General features: G+C 52.6%; 1 protein-coding gene across 10 annotated transcripts in view; it reads right to left on the minus strand.

The window, feature by feature from the left end:
• Positions 1 to 19,284, minus strand: part of SIPA1L3 (signal induced proliferation associated 1 like 3) — a 238,064-nt gene that overhangs the window by 17,375 nt on the left and 201,405 nt on the right. For 9 of the 10 annotated variants that reach the window (XM_037141856.2, XM_037141857.2, XM_053667547.1 and 6 more), the window contains one exon: positions 7,632 to 7,853. The exons of the other annotated variant lie outside the window; for it this stretch is intronic. In XM_037141856.2, coding sequence (XP_036997751.2) covers positions 7,632 to 7,853 — 222 coding nt within the window. The remainder of the gene's footprint in view (positions 1 to 7,631; positions 7,854 to 19,284) is intronic. 10 annotated transcript variants of the gene reach the window in all.

Here is a 19,284-nt window from a genome sequence, read left to right on the forward strand (position 1 = left end):
GCTCAGATCCCAGGATGGCTAGGACTCATGGCGCGTTCTCCATCCCACAGTGGAAGGCTGGCTCACCGGAAGAAATCAGGCGAGGACTCTCTCTCCCACCCTCAAATCTGCATCTGTCTCACTGCCGCAGGATCCACGGCCCGACACTGTTAGTAGGCGGCCGTGCCATGAATAAAGGGAAAACACACAGTGAAAATTCAGCCTGGAGAACCCAACTGATCACTTTTGCTCTTACTCTCTTTCTTCTGGAAGAATTTTTCCAATGTATTTTCTGCACTGCAAATTCTGGGCAATACTTTACAATGGCATTAATTCCAGGATAAAGAAAACGAACCAAACTGGGCTTGTGTAGTTCTGATCTTCCTTTCTCTCGAGGTCTCTGGGCTCCCTAATATTCAAAATCTAATGGCCTCCGAGGACAAGGTGAACTACCGCCTGACTCTAAGAGAGCAGAGATCACCTTCAGCATGCTGACACGGAACCATCGCCATGTCATCTGGAAAGAACAAGTGGACAAGGCAGAGGTGCAGACGCAGGAGGAGGCCACGGCGGTGAGTCAAGTGGGGCAGGGGAGCCCTGTCGGTCTCACGGGCTGGTCAAGCTGGCACGTCCCCGGGAGGACGCCAACAGCGGGTGCTCTGGGCAGAGAAGCGGGATGGCCGGCAGCCAGGAAGGGAGAGCAGCTCAATTTTCATGGAAAACTGCAAACTTTTTTGGACTAGTTCTTTTTTTTTAACTGTACACATTATACATTTCAAAACACAAATGAAACCCCCCAGGAGGATGCACCCTCTCCCCAAGGTTCTGACCAGCAGCACCTCACGGGATCTCTGATGTGCCCACGCCGTCTGAAGCTAGGTTTGGTCATGCCGTGGTGTTAAACCACTTGCATTAGAAAAGAGTAAGACGGCAGGAAAAAGACAAAGAAGGCTCTGCAGTCAGAACCCCCGACAACAGCAACTTCCTCTTCTTGTCACCAAAGGGCCAGAGGTGGGAGGTGACCAAAGGCGCCCGCTTGGCTGGGTCTGATCCCAGTGGACTTGGAGCTCTGGGCTCCAACTGGGGCAGCTCCCTTGGGGAGGATTAATTAAGCTAATTAGCACCACTGTCAGCCTGCCTGAGCTGGGGGTTCTGCCAACTCACTGCTGAGGACACTCATGGGCCTGTAATTCAGGCAGCAGGCGGAGTTTCCTGGAAGGGTGACCGGAGAGGCTGCAGAGTGGGGGGCAACGCTGACACACGGTGGGGATACCAGGGAGAGGCCTTCCCCAGCTGCTTCTGTGCCTGCCCTGTGGTGGACCCCCAAGCCCTAAACCTGAAAAAGGAGGGCGCCCAAATGCCGGGTGTCAACTACCACCAGATGCCAATGTCCGTCAGCCCAGCCACAGAAGACCGGGCGCTTCCCTGTGACTCATTCACACCACCTGTGGGATGCAGGCACTCCAAATCTTTGCCTTTTAAAGCTGAGGAAACTGAGGCACAGTGAATTAAGGACACCCGGAACCCACTTCTGCCTGATGCTCAGAGACACCCCGAGATTCTCTCATGATGCAAGCAGAGTTCGATGTGCACCGACAGTGACCTCAGCAGCTCCCTGTGACGAAGGCCCTCAGCCGGGGTCAGTGTGTCTCACGTGTGGCTGCGTTTACTCCCCACGGACTGTAACCACCTCACTCTGCAGGCAGGGGCACCGATGCTCCAACGGGCGCTGACGCACGATGACAGCAGAGCTGGTGTGTGAACTGAGGTGAGCTCAGGAGACTGTTCTCAACTGCAGTCTCAGCTCCACCAGCCGCAACCGAGAGCTCACCTCCTGAGTGCCCCCTCCCGGCCAGGCCTGGCTGCCCTTCGCACGCATTGTTCCATCTCATCTCCTCAGGGGTCCTACGAAGGGTGGGGTAACCCTCTCATGCATGAGGGTGCTGGGGGCTTGAGACTAGGGTCCTTGGGTGTGACTTGGGTGCTTGCCCTCCTAATCTCCATTCCAGTCTTAAGGCAATGACAGAGGCTGTTCCCCAGGACCTGCATCATCCTCACTGGGCCCTGGGTCTGCAGGGACACGGACCTCATGACAACCCCGTGCCTTGGCTGACCTGCTCAACACTCAGAGATAAATGGTGCTAGTGTGGCTGTTCTCTGCTGTGTCAGCCTTCTGAGGCCTTTCGGGTTGGCCAAGGGGCCCCTAACCTGCAAGGGCAGTGCAAGCCCTTCCACTGGGGCAAGACCAGGACAGCTGAGGGCTGCTGGGGGGCCTGACCTTTCCTAACGGCCTGGAAAGCCATTTACCTAGTCACACCCTCACTGCTAAGCACCGTGCAGCTTGAACTTGGTGCTGGGGGAGGGGGCAGTCTCACATGGATTAACTGAGCAGGAAGCCTTCACAACAACCCTGGTGGAAGGGACTGTGATCCCAGTTTGAAGAGAGGGAAACCTGGCATTATAAACTGATGCAGCATGGAATTTCCTCAAAAATTAAAAATAGAGCTATCACATGACCCAGAAATTCCATTTTGGGTATTTATTTGAGGAAATCCAAAACTCTACTCTGAAAAGATGCACGGACCCCTGTACTTACTGCAGCACTACTCACAACAGCCAAGATAGGAGGCCACCGAGTGCCCACTGACAGACAGGTGGATAGAGAAGATGTGGTGCCTACACACAGCGGAGTATTAGCCTTAAAAAGAAAGAACTCTTGCCATTTGTGACAAATGGATGGACCTAGAGGGCATTATGCTGAGTGAAATAAGTCGGACAGAGAAAGACAAATATCATGTGATTTCGCTGATTTGTGGAATCTAAAAAAACAAATGAACAGAAACAAAATCATAGATACAGAGAACATTTTGATGACTACCAGATGGGAGGGGGCTGGAGGGGATGGGTGGAAAGGGGAAAGGGATCGAGGAGTTCAGATCACCAGTTACAAACACAGCCACGAGGATGTGAGGTACAGCGTGGGGAGTACAGTAAATAATACTGTAATAACTGTACAGTGCCAGGTGGGTACTAGACTTACCAGGTAGGTCACTTCATTAGTTCTACAAATGTCTAATCCCTATGTTGTACACCTGAAACTAAGACTGAATGTCAACTGTAATTTAAAAAACAAAAACAAAAACAAAAAGAGTGGGGCCCTGGCTGGCGTGGCTCAGTGGATTGAGTGCCAGGCTGCAAACTGAAAGGTCACCAGTTTGATTCCCAGTCAGGGCACATGCCTGGGTTGTGGACTGGGTCCCCAGTGAGGGGCATGTGGGAGGCGACCGATTGCTGTATTGCTCACACACTATTTCTCTCCCTCTCTCCTTCCCTTCCCCTCTAAAATTAAATAAATTTAAAAAAGTTAAAGGGAAATTGAGAGGTTAAAGAGGGGGTAAGCAGCCAATCAGGGATTCCCACCCTGACCCCCATGCTACGGTGCCCCTCTAAAGGCAGAGAGAGGGCAGCCGATGAATTAAGAGCCCTGGGACAAAGTGGTCAAAGCGAGGCTGCCGCCTGCCCCCAGCGCGGACCGGGCCTGCAGCGGAAGGGCTGAGGATGAGGGGCTTCTGTGGCAGACGCTCTCGGCCCCTCTGCACACAGATTCTCTGTCCTTCACCAGCTCACTCTGTCTTTTGTTCACCAGAGCACGCGCTCAAACATACGGGGGAGTGCCAAATACAAGGGAGACTGCTCCCTCCAAGAAACCGATCCTCGGAAAACACGAGTCACTGCCCTGCGCGCGCATCCTCCTTGAGTCTCTCACGTGACGAGATGCTCAGTTACCTCATCTGGAAATGGGAGTAGAAATAGAATCCCCCCTCGTGGGGTAGCCAGGAGGATGAATGGGGCCAACCCAGGTGGAGCAGTGTGGCTGAGGGCAGGGGTCCCTGTGTTGGCTGTGACCACTGTGGTTCCTCTAGGGGATGCACAGCCTCGGTCATGACCAGAATCAGTGAAAGAGGAGGCAAAGAAATATAGTAAATGGACATGGTAATTATTCCTGACTGATGGGGGGTGGGGTGGGGCAGGGCTCATAATACGTGGGGACAAAATTTACAAAATCAACAATCGTAGTACTTGCAGTGAGTAACCTAACTGACTGGGTGAATTGGGCAAGTGACTTAACCACTCTGTACCTCAATTTTTCTCATCTGGAAAATGGGATGTGAAGGGAACTCCATCTCACTGTTCTGTAGTGAGGATTAAATGAGCTAATGCCAGTAAAGGGCTTGCAACAGTATGTGGAGGAGCAGGTGCGTAAATGTAGGTAAATAAACCATGCAAACGAGTTCCTATGCCTTGGTAAAAAATTTCAGCAACAGCATCATACAGATTAAAAAAGAAAACATGTTTAATTTCAAACAATTTAGATGGAAGTGACAATGTTTTCTGAAAAACTAGGTCAGTGACTCAGAAGTGTCTCTAACAATGACAAAGATACTATCTCCAAAATGTTCAGGGGAGGTTTGAACAAGACAGCTTTATTAAATGGGAATATGTGGACGAAAGCAATAATTCTAAGTTCATATCTTATGCTGATGATGAAAATGTATGTATCAATTAATGAATCTTATAAGAATCCATGAAACTATTTGTGTTCCCAAATATCTTAGGAACTAAATATGGATTTAGTCCCTAAAATATTTCTGAACCCCAAATATGGATTTAGTTTACATGTTTATACACACACACACACAAAGCCTTCCTGAGGAAAAGGAGGTGTTTGTGGAGGGCCATCACGTGTCCAGGTCTACTTTCTGCGCACCTACTATGTCCTGGGCCCTGGCTGGGGTCCACGTGTCTCTGCTCTAAGTCTCTCAGTCCAGCAGGTGCGGCAGAAGAAGTTGCTAGCAAATGATGGTTTGTCTGACGTGCCCTGGGGTTTTCTCCACGGGAAAAAAGCAGCGTGGGCTTGGGAGGGGTGGGGGCTAGGAGGGCTTCTCCGAGGACGGCATGTCTGTGCTAATATCTGAGGGTGGGTCTTATGGGTCCCCCCGCAAAAGTCCTAAACCCAAGAATCTCAGAATATGACCTTATTTGGAAACAGGGTCTTGACAGAAGCAATCAAGGTAAAATAAAGCCACCACGGTGGGCCCCGATCCCAAGTGACTGGCAGTGCTGTAAAAAGGGGAATGTGGACAGAGACATGCACACAGGGGGACGAGAATGGGGTAAAGCATTTATAGGCCAAGAATTCCCAGAGAGCCAGCGAATCGGCAGAAGCCGGGAGAGAAGTGTGCAGCGGACTGTCCTTCATGGCCCTCAGAAGAAACCAGCCCTGCAGACACTTCGGTCTCAGACTTCTCACCTCCAGACTGTGAGACAGCAGGTTCTGCTGCTGAGCCACACAGTCTGTGGCACTTTGTCTCAGAAGCCCCGGCACACCAATACGGTGGGGGCGGGAGCGAGCCAGCAGGGCTGGGGGCACCCAGGCAGAGGGAACAGCACCCAGGGGAAGGGCGGCCAGAGCAGCTGCCATCGTGGAGAGGGGTACAGGGTGGCAGGGTCTGGCCCTCTGGCCACCCTGAAAAGTGGAGGCTTTGCAGATCTTTTGGGGTTGAAGTAAGAATGAGATGCACGGCACACACACTCGCCGATGGAGAACCCAGACCGCCAGGCAGGCTACACGTGACCAGGGCAGCGGCACCTGCTTTCTTGCGGGGGAAACAGGCAGCAGGAGAAAGGTGACAGAATGATGGCAGGGACTGCGGCTGGGAAGGCCCATCTGAGGAGGTGGCATTAGACTGGGCCCCTGTGGAGCCAGTCAGAAGAGCTGAGGGGAGTCCAGGACTGGCGAGCTCCACAGAGGCCCTGAGGTTGGCCTGTATTTGGCAAGTTTGAAGAGTGGAAAGAGGCCGGCGTGGCCGGAGGGGAGTGAGCAAGGGGAAGAGTGGGAGGACATGAGGCCCGGGGGACGAGGGGCAGGTCACTCAGGGGCTGGGAAGGAGTTTGGGCAAAACTCGAGGTGCACTGGTGCCCGGAACAGAGCGCCTGCTCAGTAAATATGAGGCTTTGTCAATAATCCTGGGAGCAGCGCTAATCCTGGGAGTGGGGAAGCTGCTGGGGGTTTTAATCCAGGAACAGGAGGATGAGAACTTGCTTTTCAGAGAGCCCTGGCTGGTGTCGTGTGTGTGAACTGGATTCTTAATGTGAGCGCAGCAGGGACCATCTCCAGGGACCTGGCTTCTGTCTGACAACCCTGTCCTCACGAGCTCTGTGCCACCCACACATTTGAATGGCTCCACCCAGGTCATGAAGGATGACGTTAGAAATAGGATGGAGGAGGACAGGTCTGCTCCCACGCAGCAGAAGAGGAGCCCTGGACCAGGGTTGTTCCCAGGCTCCGATCCAAGTGCCATCTGTTACCAGCGTGTGAGTCTGGGGTCGAGCTGCCTCTTATGTGAAATGGGATAAATGATGGGTCCACCTCATGGGGCTCTTGTGAGGATCCAATGACTTCACCGACATATGGGAGCTTAGAACCGAGACTGGCAAACAGCAAGTACTTCATCAATGTTACATATCATATCCATCTACCTTAAAAAAAAGACCCTTCCTTCACTGCATACTCATTCTTGCTTTACAGAAAAACCCCTCAAATGAGCTTCGCACACGGCTGCCTCCAATTCTGCTCTATCCTTCCTTGCACTTCCATGAGGCTCATTACGACACGCAGGTGTCAGGTTCATCCTATCGGACTGCTTCCGGTCCATCAACCTCGGGCTCCCAGGACCCCACACCAGCCTGGGCTCCTCACACCCTGTGGGCCAGGAGGGGCCTCAAACCTGGTCTTCTCTGCCCGCACTCTGGTCCTCGGTGCGTGCCCCAGCCTCCTGCCTTTATGCCGACAACACTCGCCTTTCTCTCTCCAGCCTGGTCTCTCCCCGGAGCTCCAGACTCCTTGCCTAACTGCCTCCTTGACGTCTTCTGCACATCACAAGCAGGACCATCCAGGACTGAGCTCTGGAGCTCCACCCAAGCCTGCTTCTCGCTCAGTCCCACCTCAGCCCAAGGCAGATGTCCCCGTTAGGCCCTAAGACCAGCTATCATCGGCTGCCTCGCCTTCTCTCACACCAGAGCCAATCTGCCAGCAGCCCTGTTGGCTCCCACTGCAGGGAACCTGTCTGGAAGCCACCGTCCTCCTCCTTGGCCTCCGCCCCTTCCTGCCCCCTCGTTTCCCGCCTGGACCGTCACAGCAGCTCCTCACAGGCCCTGCGCCACATTCGGCCTCGGGGACCTTGTGAGCACCCAGTGTAGACTACACTCCTCTTGCCCCATGCCCTCCTGTGGTGCCACCTCACTTATGGCAGATGCCAGCACCATTGGAGGTGGCCCACGAGCCCCTCCGAGACCTGTCTCCATCACCTCTCTGACCTCTCGTGCTCACACTGTTCTAGCCACACCGACACCAAACAGTGCAAGCCACTGTCTGACCTACTGCACACTTTCCTGTCTTTAGCCTGTCCCCCAACCAAAAATGTCAGCTCCCTGAGGCCAGGAATCTGTGTGTCTGTTCACAGCTATATTCCCAGTGTACAGATCGGCACAGTGTCCTGATGATGGGTGACAGAGATGTCACCCTCTTTCCTGTCTTGAGACACCCAGGCTTGGCTCTTGCAGCGCCTAAGTCTGGGTGCCCAGGCACTTACTTCTTTGTGTCATTGAAGGGGAGTGGCCGTGGCGGGGGCTCATCTGTTCTCTTCCACCCCGTGGGGTGTTTACTGCGCACGGGCTGCTTAGAGAAGAAGGACTTGGGGACCGAGGTGGAGAGCTGGAAGGGGCTGCACTGCACCGGCTGCGAAGGCCGAGGAGTCTCTGCACTGGTCGTTTTGTAAACCTGAGCAGGGTAGCCAGCCCTTGAGTTCATGTCACTGCAAAGTAAAAACAAAACGAAGTAATCACGTTCACCCAACATCCCCAAACCAATCTGTTTAAATTTACTCTTGGAAAACAAAAAAGTTCATTCACACATGAAAGACACAAATACATTACTGCTGCAGAAAATTCTGAAGGTACAGCTACCTGCACAGCGCTTAGTCCTCCCTGGGAACGCCCGTCCAGCACACTTAGTGCCTCTAGAGCACAGGAGGCAAACACAAGGCCCACGGGCACCTTGTTTCTACCTGGCGGCAGCAGCGCCAAGCCCCTGCTAAACAGTTAAGGAGTGGTTACGTTTATACAGACATAAAATTGAATCTAAAATACCCTCCACTGCAGGTGGGCGCCCTCCTGTGAGACCCCCGTCTCCTGGGCACAGTCCGCACACCGGAAGGTGTCAGGGGTCCTGCCTGCCTGTCTGTAGGCAACCGCAGCTCCCAACCTGTTCTACAGCCTTACCTTTTCCTGGGTAAATATTTCAAATGTACACAACCAGAGTAATAGGACTTTTTTAGGGGGGTGGGTGGATGGGTAGAAGAATTATTTTTAAATACCTGGGATTGTGTTAATACATTGTTTTCTAACTTGTGGGTTTTTAAAACTTGAAATACATCTTGTGATGTAGCTCTTCATTCAAAAAAATTTAAGGGTACGCACTATACACTAGACTTTATTCCAGTTGATTGTATCTAAAACCACAGCTCAACACCCCACGTACGAAATCCCACGCTGCAGTGAATCTCATGCTGCTGACTGCGACCCAACTCTTGGGGGCCCAGCTGCTCACACTACTGAGGCAATCGCCTTTTAACACTTTTAAATAGAACTTCCATTTCAAGTAAGAGGACTTTACTGAGAAAATTACTGTCTTTGGAATGTAAGTTAATAAATCCTTTTTGAAGGTCAAATTAGCAACATTAAGGGGTAGGACTTTTGACTATGGCTAAACGAGGAGACGGCAAATCCTCACCCTCAAAAGCACAAATCTGACAAAAACAACCATATCAGCATGCTGTAAATTGACCACGGGCATATAGTAATCCAAGAATCATCTGTACTTGAAAAAATGCTGAACTTCAGGTAAGAACAGAGATAGCTGTGGCATTTTGGCCAGAGGCCCCCTCCTACCCCTGCCCAGCTTGGTGAACAAGAAGTTCAGCCGCAGCAGAACCTTTGGGACAGACTGAGCATCCGGGCATTTGTACATCAAGGGTTTCAGGAAGGGAAGAAAGAAAGGGGCAGAAGAAAGGTCTGAAGAAACAATGGCTGAAAACTCCTCTGATCTGATGAGAGACATTCATCTACATATCTAAGAAATTCAACAAACCCCAAGCAGAATATATACAAAGACCCAGAAAAACAGCTGACATTCCAACACTAAGATAAAAATCCTGAAACTTCTTTAAAAAAGATTTTATTTATTTATTTTTAGACAGGGGGAAGGGAGGGAGAAAGAGAGAGAAACAACGATGTGTGTTTGCCTCTTGCACGCCCCAGTTGGGGGTCCGGGAGAGGCAACCACACACTGATGTTTCTCCCCCTCTTTCTCCTTTCCGTCCCCTCTGTTTAAAAAGTAAGCCAGGTGTTGAGGGACAAATACCATACGATCTCACCTTTAACAGGAAGCTAAACAACAAAACAAACAAGCAAGCAAAATAAAAACAAAGACACTGAAATGGAGAAGGGGGGGATGGTGACCAGGGGGAGAGGGGAGGAAATTTCAGGGGAAAAGGGGAGGGATTTAGAGGAGCTAGTATAAAGGTCACATGGACAACTGCTAAGAGGGGTGGAAATGGGAGGGAGGTGGGGAGCACTGAGGGGGGGAGGTGGGCTGGGATGGGAATAAAAGAAAACTGTATTCGAAAAATAATTAAATAAGACAAACAAACAAACAAATAAATTTTAAAAATCCTAAAATAGAAAATAATTCTATGCCCAGCAAAACTATCCTACACAAATGAAGGCAAAATAGAGATTCTCCCCCTCAGGTAAACAATGACTGAGAAAATGCATTGCCAGCACATCTGCCTCAAAAACAATACAAGAAGCCCTCAGGCGAAAGAAAGTAATTGCAAGTGGTGACCCGAATCTATATGGAGAAGTGAAGGGTCCAAGATGGCAAATTTGTGGGTTAGAATAAAAGACTGCATAAGATTCATGTTTTCTTATTCTCCAACTTCCTTAAAAACATACATTATATAAGGCAATAATAATACTACTAATATATTGTTCGGTTTGTAATATATGAGACAAAATAGCACAAAAGAAGGGAAGAAAATGGGGTTATATTGGAGAAAAGTTTCTATGTTTTATTGGAATTAACTTAGTATTAATCCAAATTACCATGATAAGGTGCACATTTTAACAACAAAAAAAAGCCAAAATCAAGAGGAATGCAAACAGTACACCAAAATACATTTATTTAATATGAAAGAAGGCAGTAAAGAAAGAGCAAGAGATACAGAGAAAACCAGAACAAAATGGCAAATGTGAATCCATTCATTATCAAGTTTTGTTAAACATAACTGGTTTTCTTAAAGATTTTAATTATTTATTTTTAGAGGGAGGAAAAGGGAGGGAGAAAGAGAGGAAGAGAAACATCGTGTGTGGTTGCCTCTGCACACGCCCCGCTGGGGACCTGGCCCACAACCCAGGCATCTGCTCTAACAGGGAATCGAACTGGTGACCTCGTGGTTTGCGGAACAACGCCCAATTCGAGCCGCAGCAGTCAAGGCTAAGAGTAAACGCTTAAACACCCCAATTAAAAGGAAGGGATTATCAGACTGGATTTTTTAAAAAGCAAGCTCCAACTGTATGCTTTCTACAATTTAGGAACAAAAATTGTTCCTTTAGCAAGAAACAATTTAGCAAACAATTTAGTTTGATGCTAAGTGTTTAGCATCAAACATTTAGCTACGATTTATTAATGGAGCAAAGGTGGCACATTTGTGGGGGATGTCCAGGGAGCCACAGAGCGCATCACGCTGCGAGTGGACTCTGTCTAGTGTGGTCGGGAGGGGCTCCCCCAGGGAGACAGTGGCACCTGGGCCGAGAAATGAAGAATGAGTGGCATCAGTCTAACCCACGATCTCCTAGAAGTCTGTGCCGCAGAGAAGCCGGCACAAGTGCACGTAGGCACGTGTACCTGGGTGGTCGCTACAGTGCTGCGTGTGGGCAAGGAAAGCTGGATGTGGCCTGAATGTCTTTTCATAGAGGATTAATTAGACCACTGTAAGCGACTCGTGTGTCAAAAACTACGTGGCCAGCACAAAGAATAACACAGACTTCTGTTTCTGTCTGAGCTACAGTAAGTGGGACGGTGCAGTGCAAAGCATGACTCTGATTTTTTGTTTTGAAAGATGTATGTTGTACGATTATTGGACTTTTTTGTGTTTTTTACAAGAAGAAATGTGCATTCTCCCCCCAACTATGGGTAATAAAATCAATTTAGTGGGTCTCGATCATTATTGAGGGTGAAGAAAAGAAATCTAACAGTATGACGCCTGTTAGTGCACATCACGTGAGGTAAGGGTAAGTGGTTTTGTGAAACTTCAAGACGGGTGCCCTGCTGGACTGCAGTGTGTATATAAAACATGTGAGGCAATGGTCAAACACGTTTCAAGGAACCGGGCTGATACAAGCTTGGAGAAAAGCCTCTGGGGAGCGTACACTAAGTGACAGTCACTGGACGAGGTGCTGATGGGGAACATGTAAAGAACAACAGTCAGGTGAAACTAGACACAGGGCACAGGGCAAAAGGAAGCCCCGTTCCACACTCGGTCTGCCTCCTGGGGGCACCCTCGGGCCGCCCTTTCTTCTTCAAGAGAGAGCCCCCGCCCCCAAGCACGTGTATGTGAGATGGAGAGTGTACCCTCCCAACCCTCCTCTACAAAACAAACGGCAGCATATTGTAAGCTCGCTCTGCACCTGGCTCTTCCCTCAACAGTATGTTCTGGAGATCTCTCCATGTTGGTCCGTCTGACCGACCTGGCCCTCTCTCTCCAGTGGCTGCAGAGGGTTCCCTCTATGACCATATCATAAATAACTGATTTTACCTTCACTTTCTACAGCACATACTTCTCTACCTTGTCATCAGGCACGTCCAGCTTTTGGGAGCTAAAAACATGAGATGACTAAAGAAGGAAGGGAAAAGGGTGTCTGCCAGCCAGCTTCATCCACTGCCTCTTCTGAGATGGGTTTGCCCCCCCCCCCCTTTAGGCTCTGTGGCAGACACTGAGGGTGTCATCCTCATCCTCCTTCATCCTGTAAATGGAGGCTGATTTTACTCATGCCTTGCTTGGGCAAGGTGACCTAACACCCAGCCCAGAGGGAAACTCCTGACTGGTTGGAGCCATTTGTCTGGGATGGGTGCGGGGCGGGCCTGTGGTCTACTTCTGGCCAGTGAGACACTGGGGGGGGGGGGGAGAGAGAGAGAGAGAGAGAGAGTGTGTGTGTGTGTGTGTGTGTGTGTGTCTGCTGGGCGATTTCTGGGGAAGACCTTTGTACTGAAGCACACCTGCAGAAAACACTTCCTTTTCCACTGTGACTATCTGGTGGACGATAAGACACTGTGACACTGGGAGGGAGCGAGCCTACAGGGTGATAAGGAACAAAAACAAGGGAAAGGACCTGGGTCCCTGAGTCAAGAAATTACCCAGTCCTGGGGGCCGCCCTAATTTGGGACTTTGTGTTCTATGAGCTAAGAGCCTTCCTCCAACTGAGCTGGAAATTTCTACTACTTGTAGCCAAAGGCATTCCCATCACATGTCTGTCTTCACCCTCGACAAGCCTGAGGACTAGAAGGTGCCTCATGCACGGCTCAGCCTCAACCAGAAACTACTCCCCTGAACATTGCTGTGTATCTCGGTCCAGCCCCTTGAGGTGGGTGCCGCTTCCCACACACCCATGACACAAGCAGTTCCAAGTGCCCGGTGCAAGGCGGAGTTAGTTCTTCACTTGCCGACCAATCCACAGAGAGAACACACATCCTTCCTAAAGCACCAGCGTGGACAGGTGTCCTCCCTGGGCCTCAGCTGTGACCTGAAAACTGAGGCAGCACCAGGTGATGGATGAGAACGTGGGCTGCGCTGCTCACCTGACCCAGGTTCCATTACCAGCTCCCACTGACATGCTGCAACCTTTTTGCCTGAGTCCCTCGCACAAGCTCGTATGTGCAGTGCTCACACAAGCTGGGAGCCAGGAGTGGGGTCCCCGAGCTGCAGTTACCACAAAGGGATGTGCCGCGTCCAGGGGCTAAAAGCACACGCTCTGGACTCAGCCAGGACAGGGGCAGGGCGGCACCCTGCTCAGCAGGCTAACCCTGCCTTCACCCAGAGGCTAAGTTCTACCTTAGGGGAGGACTGAAGATTCTGTCGGAGTACAAGGTTTTGTGGCTTACAAAAAAAGCCGAAAAACCATAGGCTAGTTGGAGAAATCACACAGCTGTATGGGCACGTGCCACACTCTGGTCTGCATGGGGGGCCCAGGCACAAAGGGTGCCGCGCCCCTGCCTGCAGGAGGGAGAGCGCGGCAGGCGATGGTGAGAGCCGATGGCCAGGCCCTGCTTTGCACACCTGACAGGTGCCACTTCATTTAGTTACCTTGGTGACCCCACGAGGCAGGAACTACCACCATGACCACGTTTCAAGTGGGGAAACTGAGGCTCGGGGATTACATAACTTGTCCCAAATGCCGTAGCTGGGGGTGGGGGACAGAACCAGGACGCAAACCCAGGCAGGCTGGCTCAAGAGGCCCCCATTCCAGCCACCGGACTGTACTCTCGATGACACAGCAGTCACAGTCAGTGCTAGTGAGCGTAAAACCGAGCAGTGGCAGACATTTTTGGACACAGGTACGTCTCAGGCCCTGTGCTAAGTACTTTAGTGCATGATGTTGGTTCATCCGCACAGCCTCAGACCAGCGGCGATCATTGCACCCATTTTACAGATGAGGAAGTAGAGCCTCAGAGAAGCTGATGGAGGCCGCACGGTGGGTGAGTGGCAGCGCTGTGACCTGGACACAGCCAGAGCCCTGGAAACAACACTGCTTGTCCACACAGCCGCAGGTGGGCCCTCCCAGGCCCCTGCCACCCGGCCTTCACTGCAGGACCAATCTCGCCCTGTCCCCTGGTGTGTGGCACGGCCTCTGTGCGGGGTTGGAATGACGTTCCAGGACAGTAGCCGTGAGTAGCCTCATTCCACCCTGTAGCCTGGGAACGTAAGTGGCAGGTCTTCAGAGAGTGGAAGCACAGAGGCCATGGGGTCCGAATCGATGCAGATGCACCCGGTGCTCGCCACCTCCCAACTGCGCCCGTCCACCATCGCGGCAGCCTCCTGCTGCTCGCCCCCAAACACGGCCAGAGAAGCCTGGGCACAGCCGACGGAGATCACAGCCCTCCTCTGCTCAGGACTCTCCATGGCTCCACCGCACTCAGGGTAAGAGTCGGAGTCCCCCCCACGCCCCCTGGCCCCACGCCCCCTGGTCTGTCCCCTCTGCCCTCGAGCTCCTCCTCACCCTGCTCCAGCTGGATGGAAGCTGTCCCCAAACAAGCTGGAAACATTTTCACCTCAGGGCCTTTGAATTGCTCCCTCCTCCAAGATCTCTTCCCACCTTCCCTTGCGCTGGCCTGGGTTCCTCTCCCCAAGGTGACTGTGACTCTTGAAGTAGGTGTCCGTCGCGTGCGACCCCCGTCTCCTACTCACACAGGCAGGGTGAGCTCCAGCGGCTCCCAAGGCCCGCACATTACCTTTTGGGGCTGCGCGCCGGTATCCTGGCGACTCCCGCAGCACAGCCCAGGAATGCAGGGCCACGTGCTTCCTGCCTGCCTGGGAACACCCGGCTGTGTCAGCGCCACGTGGAGCCGCAGCCTCTGCTTGCCCCTGAGCAGCTCTGACAAATTGCTCTGGAAACCCAGGCAGGTTTGGAGTGTGTGCTGCCTCAGGAGAGGGCAGGGGGCCAGGTGGCTGCCCGCCTGGGATCACACAGCCCACTGCAGTGCCCGCAGCAGGCACTGGCGCCTGGCCGTGTGCCCCGAAGCCAGGCTCCCATGACGAACGTCTGGGGGGAGAGTCTGTGAAGTCACTGAAGTCATCAGTGGGCACAAGCTGCTACAGGCCCTGCGTGTGGGTGGGGGTTCCCTGTTTGGGCATGACAGGGCCCATCCCTTTCCCGGCAGCCCTTAAATTTTGCCAGCAAGCTCATTCCTCCTACCCCTGAAATAATCTATCCCCCCCCAGAACAGCCCAGAGTATTTTTCTCCCCAGATCTTATTGCCACCTGGCATATTAATATTAGATGGTTGCTCAGCTGTCTGCCTGCCTTGCTCTCTCCAGGAGAATGTCAGCTCTGCAAGGGAGGTGACTTCGGTCCCTGCTGGATCACCATGTTGCGAATAGTGCCTGGCACATAGTGGGTGCTTTAATGGTCAGGCCTGCCCAGTCCTGCTCATCTCTTTTCTTAAGAATCTCAACACGCTCCGTCTGTAACAAGCCTCCTGACACTCAGCGGATGGCCCCGACTCTTGCCCAGCTTGCTAGCACCATCCGGGACCCGTCTGCCTCCCCCCTTACGCCCTGGCAGCGCTGCCTGCTGAGGCATCCACGGTCGCTCTGTCTCCAGGTCCAGGCCCCCTTCCTTCTCACTCACATGTGGCCTCAGCCCCAGCCTAGCACCACCTTTCAAACCATAAATCTGTCTGCACTACCCTTCCTACTGAAAGCCTGCCTTGCTGCCAGCAGCTCTTAGGACCAAATCCAAACTCCCTAATGTGGCTGACAGGGCCTTGAGTGGTCTGCCCCCTGCTGACCCCCCAAATTCACCTACGCCCTTAATTTTTACACTTGAGCCATGGGGCCTGTGTTCAGTGACTTGATGGCACCCACCCTGACCCTCAGGACCTGTGCACAGGCTACTTGCAGAGGGATGCCCTTCTGCACCCCATCTTTCTTTTCTCTCTTAAACAAAAAATTGGCCCTGGCTGCTGTGGCTCAGTGGACTGAGCGCTGGTCTGCAAACTGAAAGGTTGCCGGTTAAGATTTCTGGTCAGGGCACAAGCCTGGGTTGAGGGCCAGGTCCCCAGTTGGGACCATGAGAGAGGCAATCCATCAATGTTTTTCTCTTCCTCTTTCTCCCTCCCTCCCCTCTCCAAAAATAAATAAATAAAATCTTTAAAAAAATTGTCCACATATAGCGAAATGTACAAAACAAAGGTGTGCCATTCCACAAATCACTAGAGAGGAAACACCCATATAACTGCATCGCAGGTCAAGAATACATGGTATTAGCTCCCCTCCCCCACCACTTTACCTGCTCTCCCCTCACTCCTCTCACCCTTGGCAGAAGGGCCCCCTCTTCAGGGAAACTGGCCCCAGACCAGAAGAGACCGCCCTCCAGCCCAGACCATACTCACTCCCGGATCCCAGTGACTCATTACTTTTTTAAGTACTTGCTTGTTGGCTTCTGTGGTGCACTGTCCGTGCCAGGACAGCCTGGGCCCTGGCTGCCGGCAGTGCCCAGCAGAGGGCCAGGCACACAGTAGGTGCTCACTGTGCGAATAAACACAAGGTGCCACCCGATCAAGGGCTGCGGGAGTGGAGACAAAGGCAGCCGTGAAGCACTGGTGCCTGCCCTTGGTGAGCGGTGGGCTGCCGCTCCAGCTTGGGCGAGCGAGCAGGCTGACACAGCGGACACAGAAGGCAGTGTGGGCGCAGCAGGCAGGAGCACGAGTGAGCACAGGAGCTCAGCGCCCGCCTGGGAACTTGTGCCCGTTGAGATGGGAAGACTGTGGGAGGCCCAGCGAAGTGGGGGGCGAGTGGGGCTGACAGTGGGCCTTGCACGTCCTCTGTCCAGAACACTCTGCCCTCCTGTGTCTGTGGTTAGCTCAGCCTCTTATATCCAGGAGAACCCCTCCCCCAACGGGGTCAGGCCCCTCCCCCGGGCTGCCTCATCCCAGCTGCTTCCTTACTCCAAACAACCTGCACTGTTTGGGGCCAGTCTGCCTCCCCCACGGGGCTTTCTTGGTTTGTTTTGTTCAAATCCTCACTCAAGGACATTTTTTCATTACTTTTAGAGAGTGAGGAAGGGAGAGACAGAAACACGGATCAGTTGCCTCTCGTAGGCTCCCAGACCAGGGATCGGATGCACCTGGACCCTGGATCAAACACACCACCCAGGTAACAGAACCCCAACCTTTTAGTGTAGGGGATGACGCTCCAACCGAGCCACCTGGTCAGGGCACCGCTGGGCTTTGAGCCCTGAGAAGCCAGGCCCAAGGCTGCCTTGGTCACCACACTGGTCACTGAGTGTTCCCTCACTGCCGGTAACCGGCCTGGCCCAGGAGCAACATTCTGATTTAGTTGGTTCTGACCTCATCTTTTCATGGCATCCCCCGTGATTCTAACAACACCCGAACTTGACCTGAGATCCACTGCCAGGCACTCTTCGAAGGGCTCTAGCTCACTGAATCCTCACCACATCCCTATGAGGTAGTCATGTGACTTATCCTCTATTTCACAGATGAGGAAACTGAGGCTCAGAGAGGTTCCGTTATTTGCCCAAGATCACACAGCCAAGACAAAGCAGAGGGAGGGCCTGAACCATGGTGGGCTGATTCTGGAGTCCACCCACACTCTCATCTACCACGAAGATGCTTCTTTAAATCAATTCACTTAATTTTCCTGAACTTGTCCAAGGCAGTATCTGTAAAATCAGGGGATGAGAGCAGTAACACTCTCCTTAATACCCACTAAGGCAAACATACATCCATTTAAAGTGCAACATTTTCCTCCCGTACCACCCAAATCACTTTGAGCACCCCATTTTGGGAATGCTGTTCCACACTAGAGCCCGGTTGCCTAGGAGAAAACTTCGGGAAGCAGCTTTAATGAGTAGATAAGAATGATTTGCAATTAGCATCAATTGTCTGTATGCAAATTAAAGCTCCCAACCCCAGGGCCGTTTTTTTTTGTGGCGGCTCCTCTCCCATTTTATTGTCTTCATCTCTGGGTTCGGCAAGCCCTTCTCTGAGACGCAGGGTAATGTCATGCCCCCTCTTGCCTTGGCCACAGCCTGCTCCCTGGCACTGCTACCTGTATGTCGCAGACTTCACGACAGTTGCTTGGGTCACTAATGCAGGCCTGTGCCCAGCACAGGGACCATCGCAGCAGAGACACGGGACCCTGGTGACAGAGAGCCCCTCAGTGGGGCACTGACCATCTGTCTCACCGACGACCTGATTCCCATCTGTCCCAACGGGCGGTGGGCTGAGGCGAGGGCTGGGGGCCTTGTCTGAATTTGCTCACTATTTCGCCTCAGCAACCAGCACAGTCTGGGACATAACAAATCCCTAAGAAATATTTGTCAGTGAAGTGAGTGGATACGTGAATGAATGAAGGTGCTGTTGAGAGTCAGTTCCGACGATTACGAACTACCTGCCTGGAGAGGCGGGCTGAGGCAGACCGTGCCCGCCGGCACTCTCTCCCCGTGCCTCCCCCGACTCCTGGTCCCTGGACTCGGACCTGCACCAGGGGACAGACGCACAGGCACCGTGAACCCAAAGCTACCACCGGGCACCGCCGGGTCACCACATCCTCTCAGGAGGTCGGGAACGGCATTCCAAGATTTTAAACAGACAACACTAGATCCAAGTGCCTCCCACACAGGCTAAGCATTGTTTGGGAAATTTTTGCTTCACCTTCTTTTAAAAACACAGACGTACACATAAAGCCACCGCGGGTTGTGTCAAGGAGGCCTGAGGCCACTGCTGGGTGCACATGTCCTGTGTGGACAGGCTGCAGGTCCAAGGACTGGCAAAGGCATCGGAATGTCCATGGAGGGCGGGACCCCTGGCAGGGGCCTGGGACCTGAGCTGGCCCCGCTCAGGGCTGGTCCGGGAAGGGAAGGGAGGCTGTGGCCTTACAGACCTGCCCTGGGGACAGTCCCCAACCCATGCATCTTTCTGGGAGGTGGTTCACGGCTTTCATCAGATCCTCAAAGTGTGTGGTTCCGACTCGGGGTTGTGGCTGTGCCTTGTTCTTCCTCATTCCCCAGGCGGCCCCTCTACCAGTGGTTCCCAAGTGTGGTCCCAGGACCTGCAGCGTGAGTATCAACTGGGAACTTGGAAAGACTGTATATATTTTTAGGCCCCACTCTGACCTACTACATCAGGAACTTGAGTGGGACCCAGCTTCTGTGCTGCACGGCCCTCCAGGGGACTGCCTGTCTGGGGACCATGGCCCTTTACTGTGTTGTCTGGAGAGCTACCCTGTGACCTCCCAGACTCCCTTGTAGCTGGGGTGGTCCCGGGACACTGCTAGCGTAAGGGGATTCTGGGGAAGCTTTTGCTTTATACAAAAGGGGCAACACAGCTGCCACGATCTTTCCCCTGCTCTCACCCCCACACTCGCCAAGGGCACCACTGCCACGGGG

The sequence above is a fragment of the Artibeus jamaicensis genome, unplaced genomic scaffold (genome assembly GCF_021234435.1).
Source record: "Artibeus jamaicensis isolate MK-2021 breed Jamaican fruit bat unplaced genomic scaffold, CSHL_Jam_final contig_47, whole genome shotgun sequence".
NCBI classification, from domain to species: domain Eukaryota; kingdom Metazoa; phylum Chordata; class Mammalia; order Chiroptera; family Phyllostomidae; genus Artibeus; species Artibeus jamaicensis.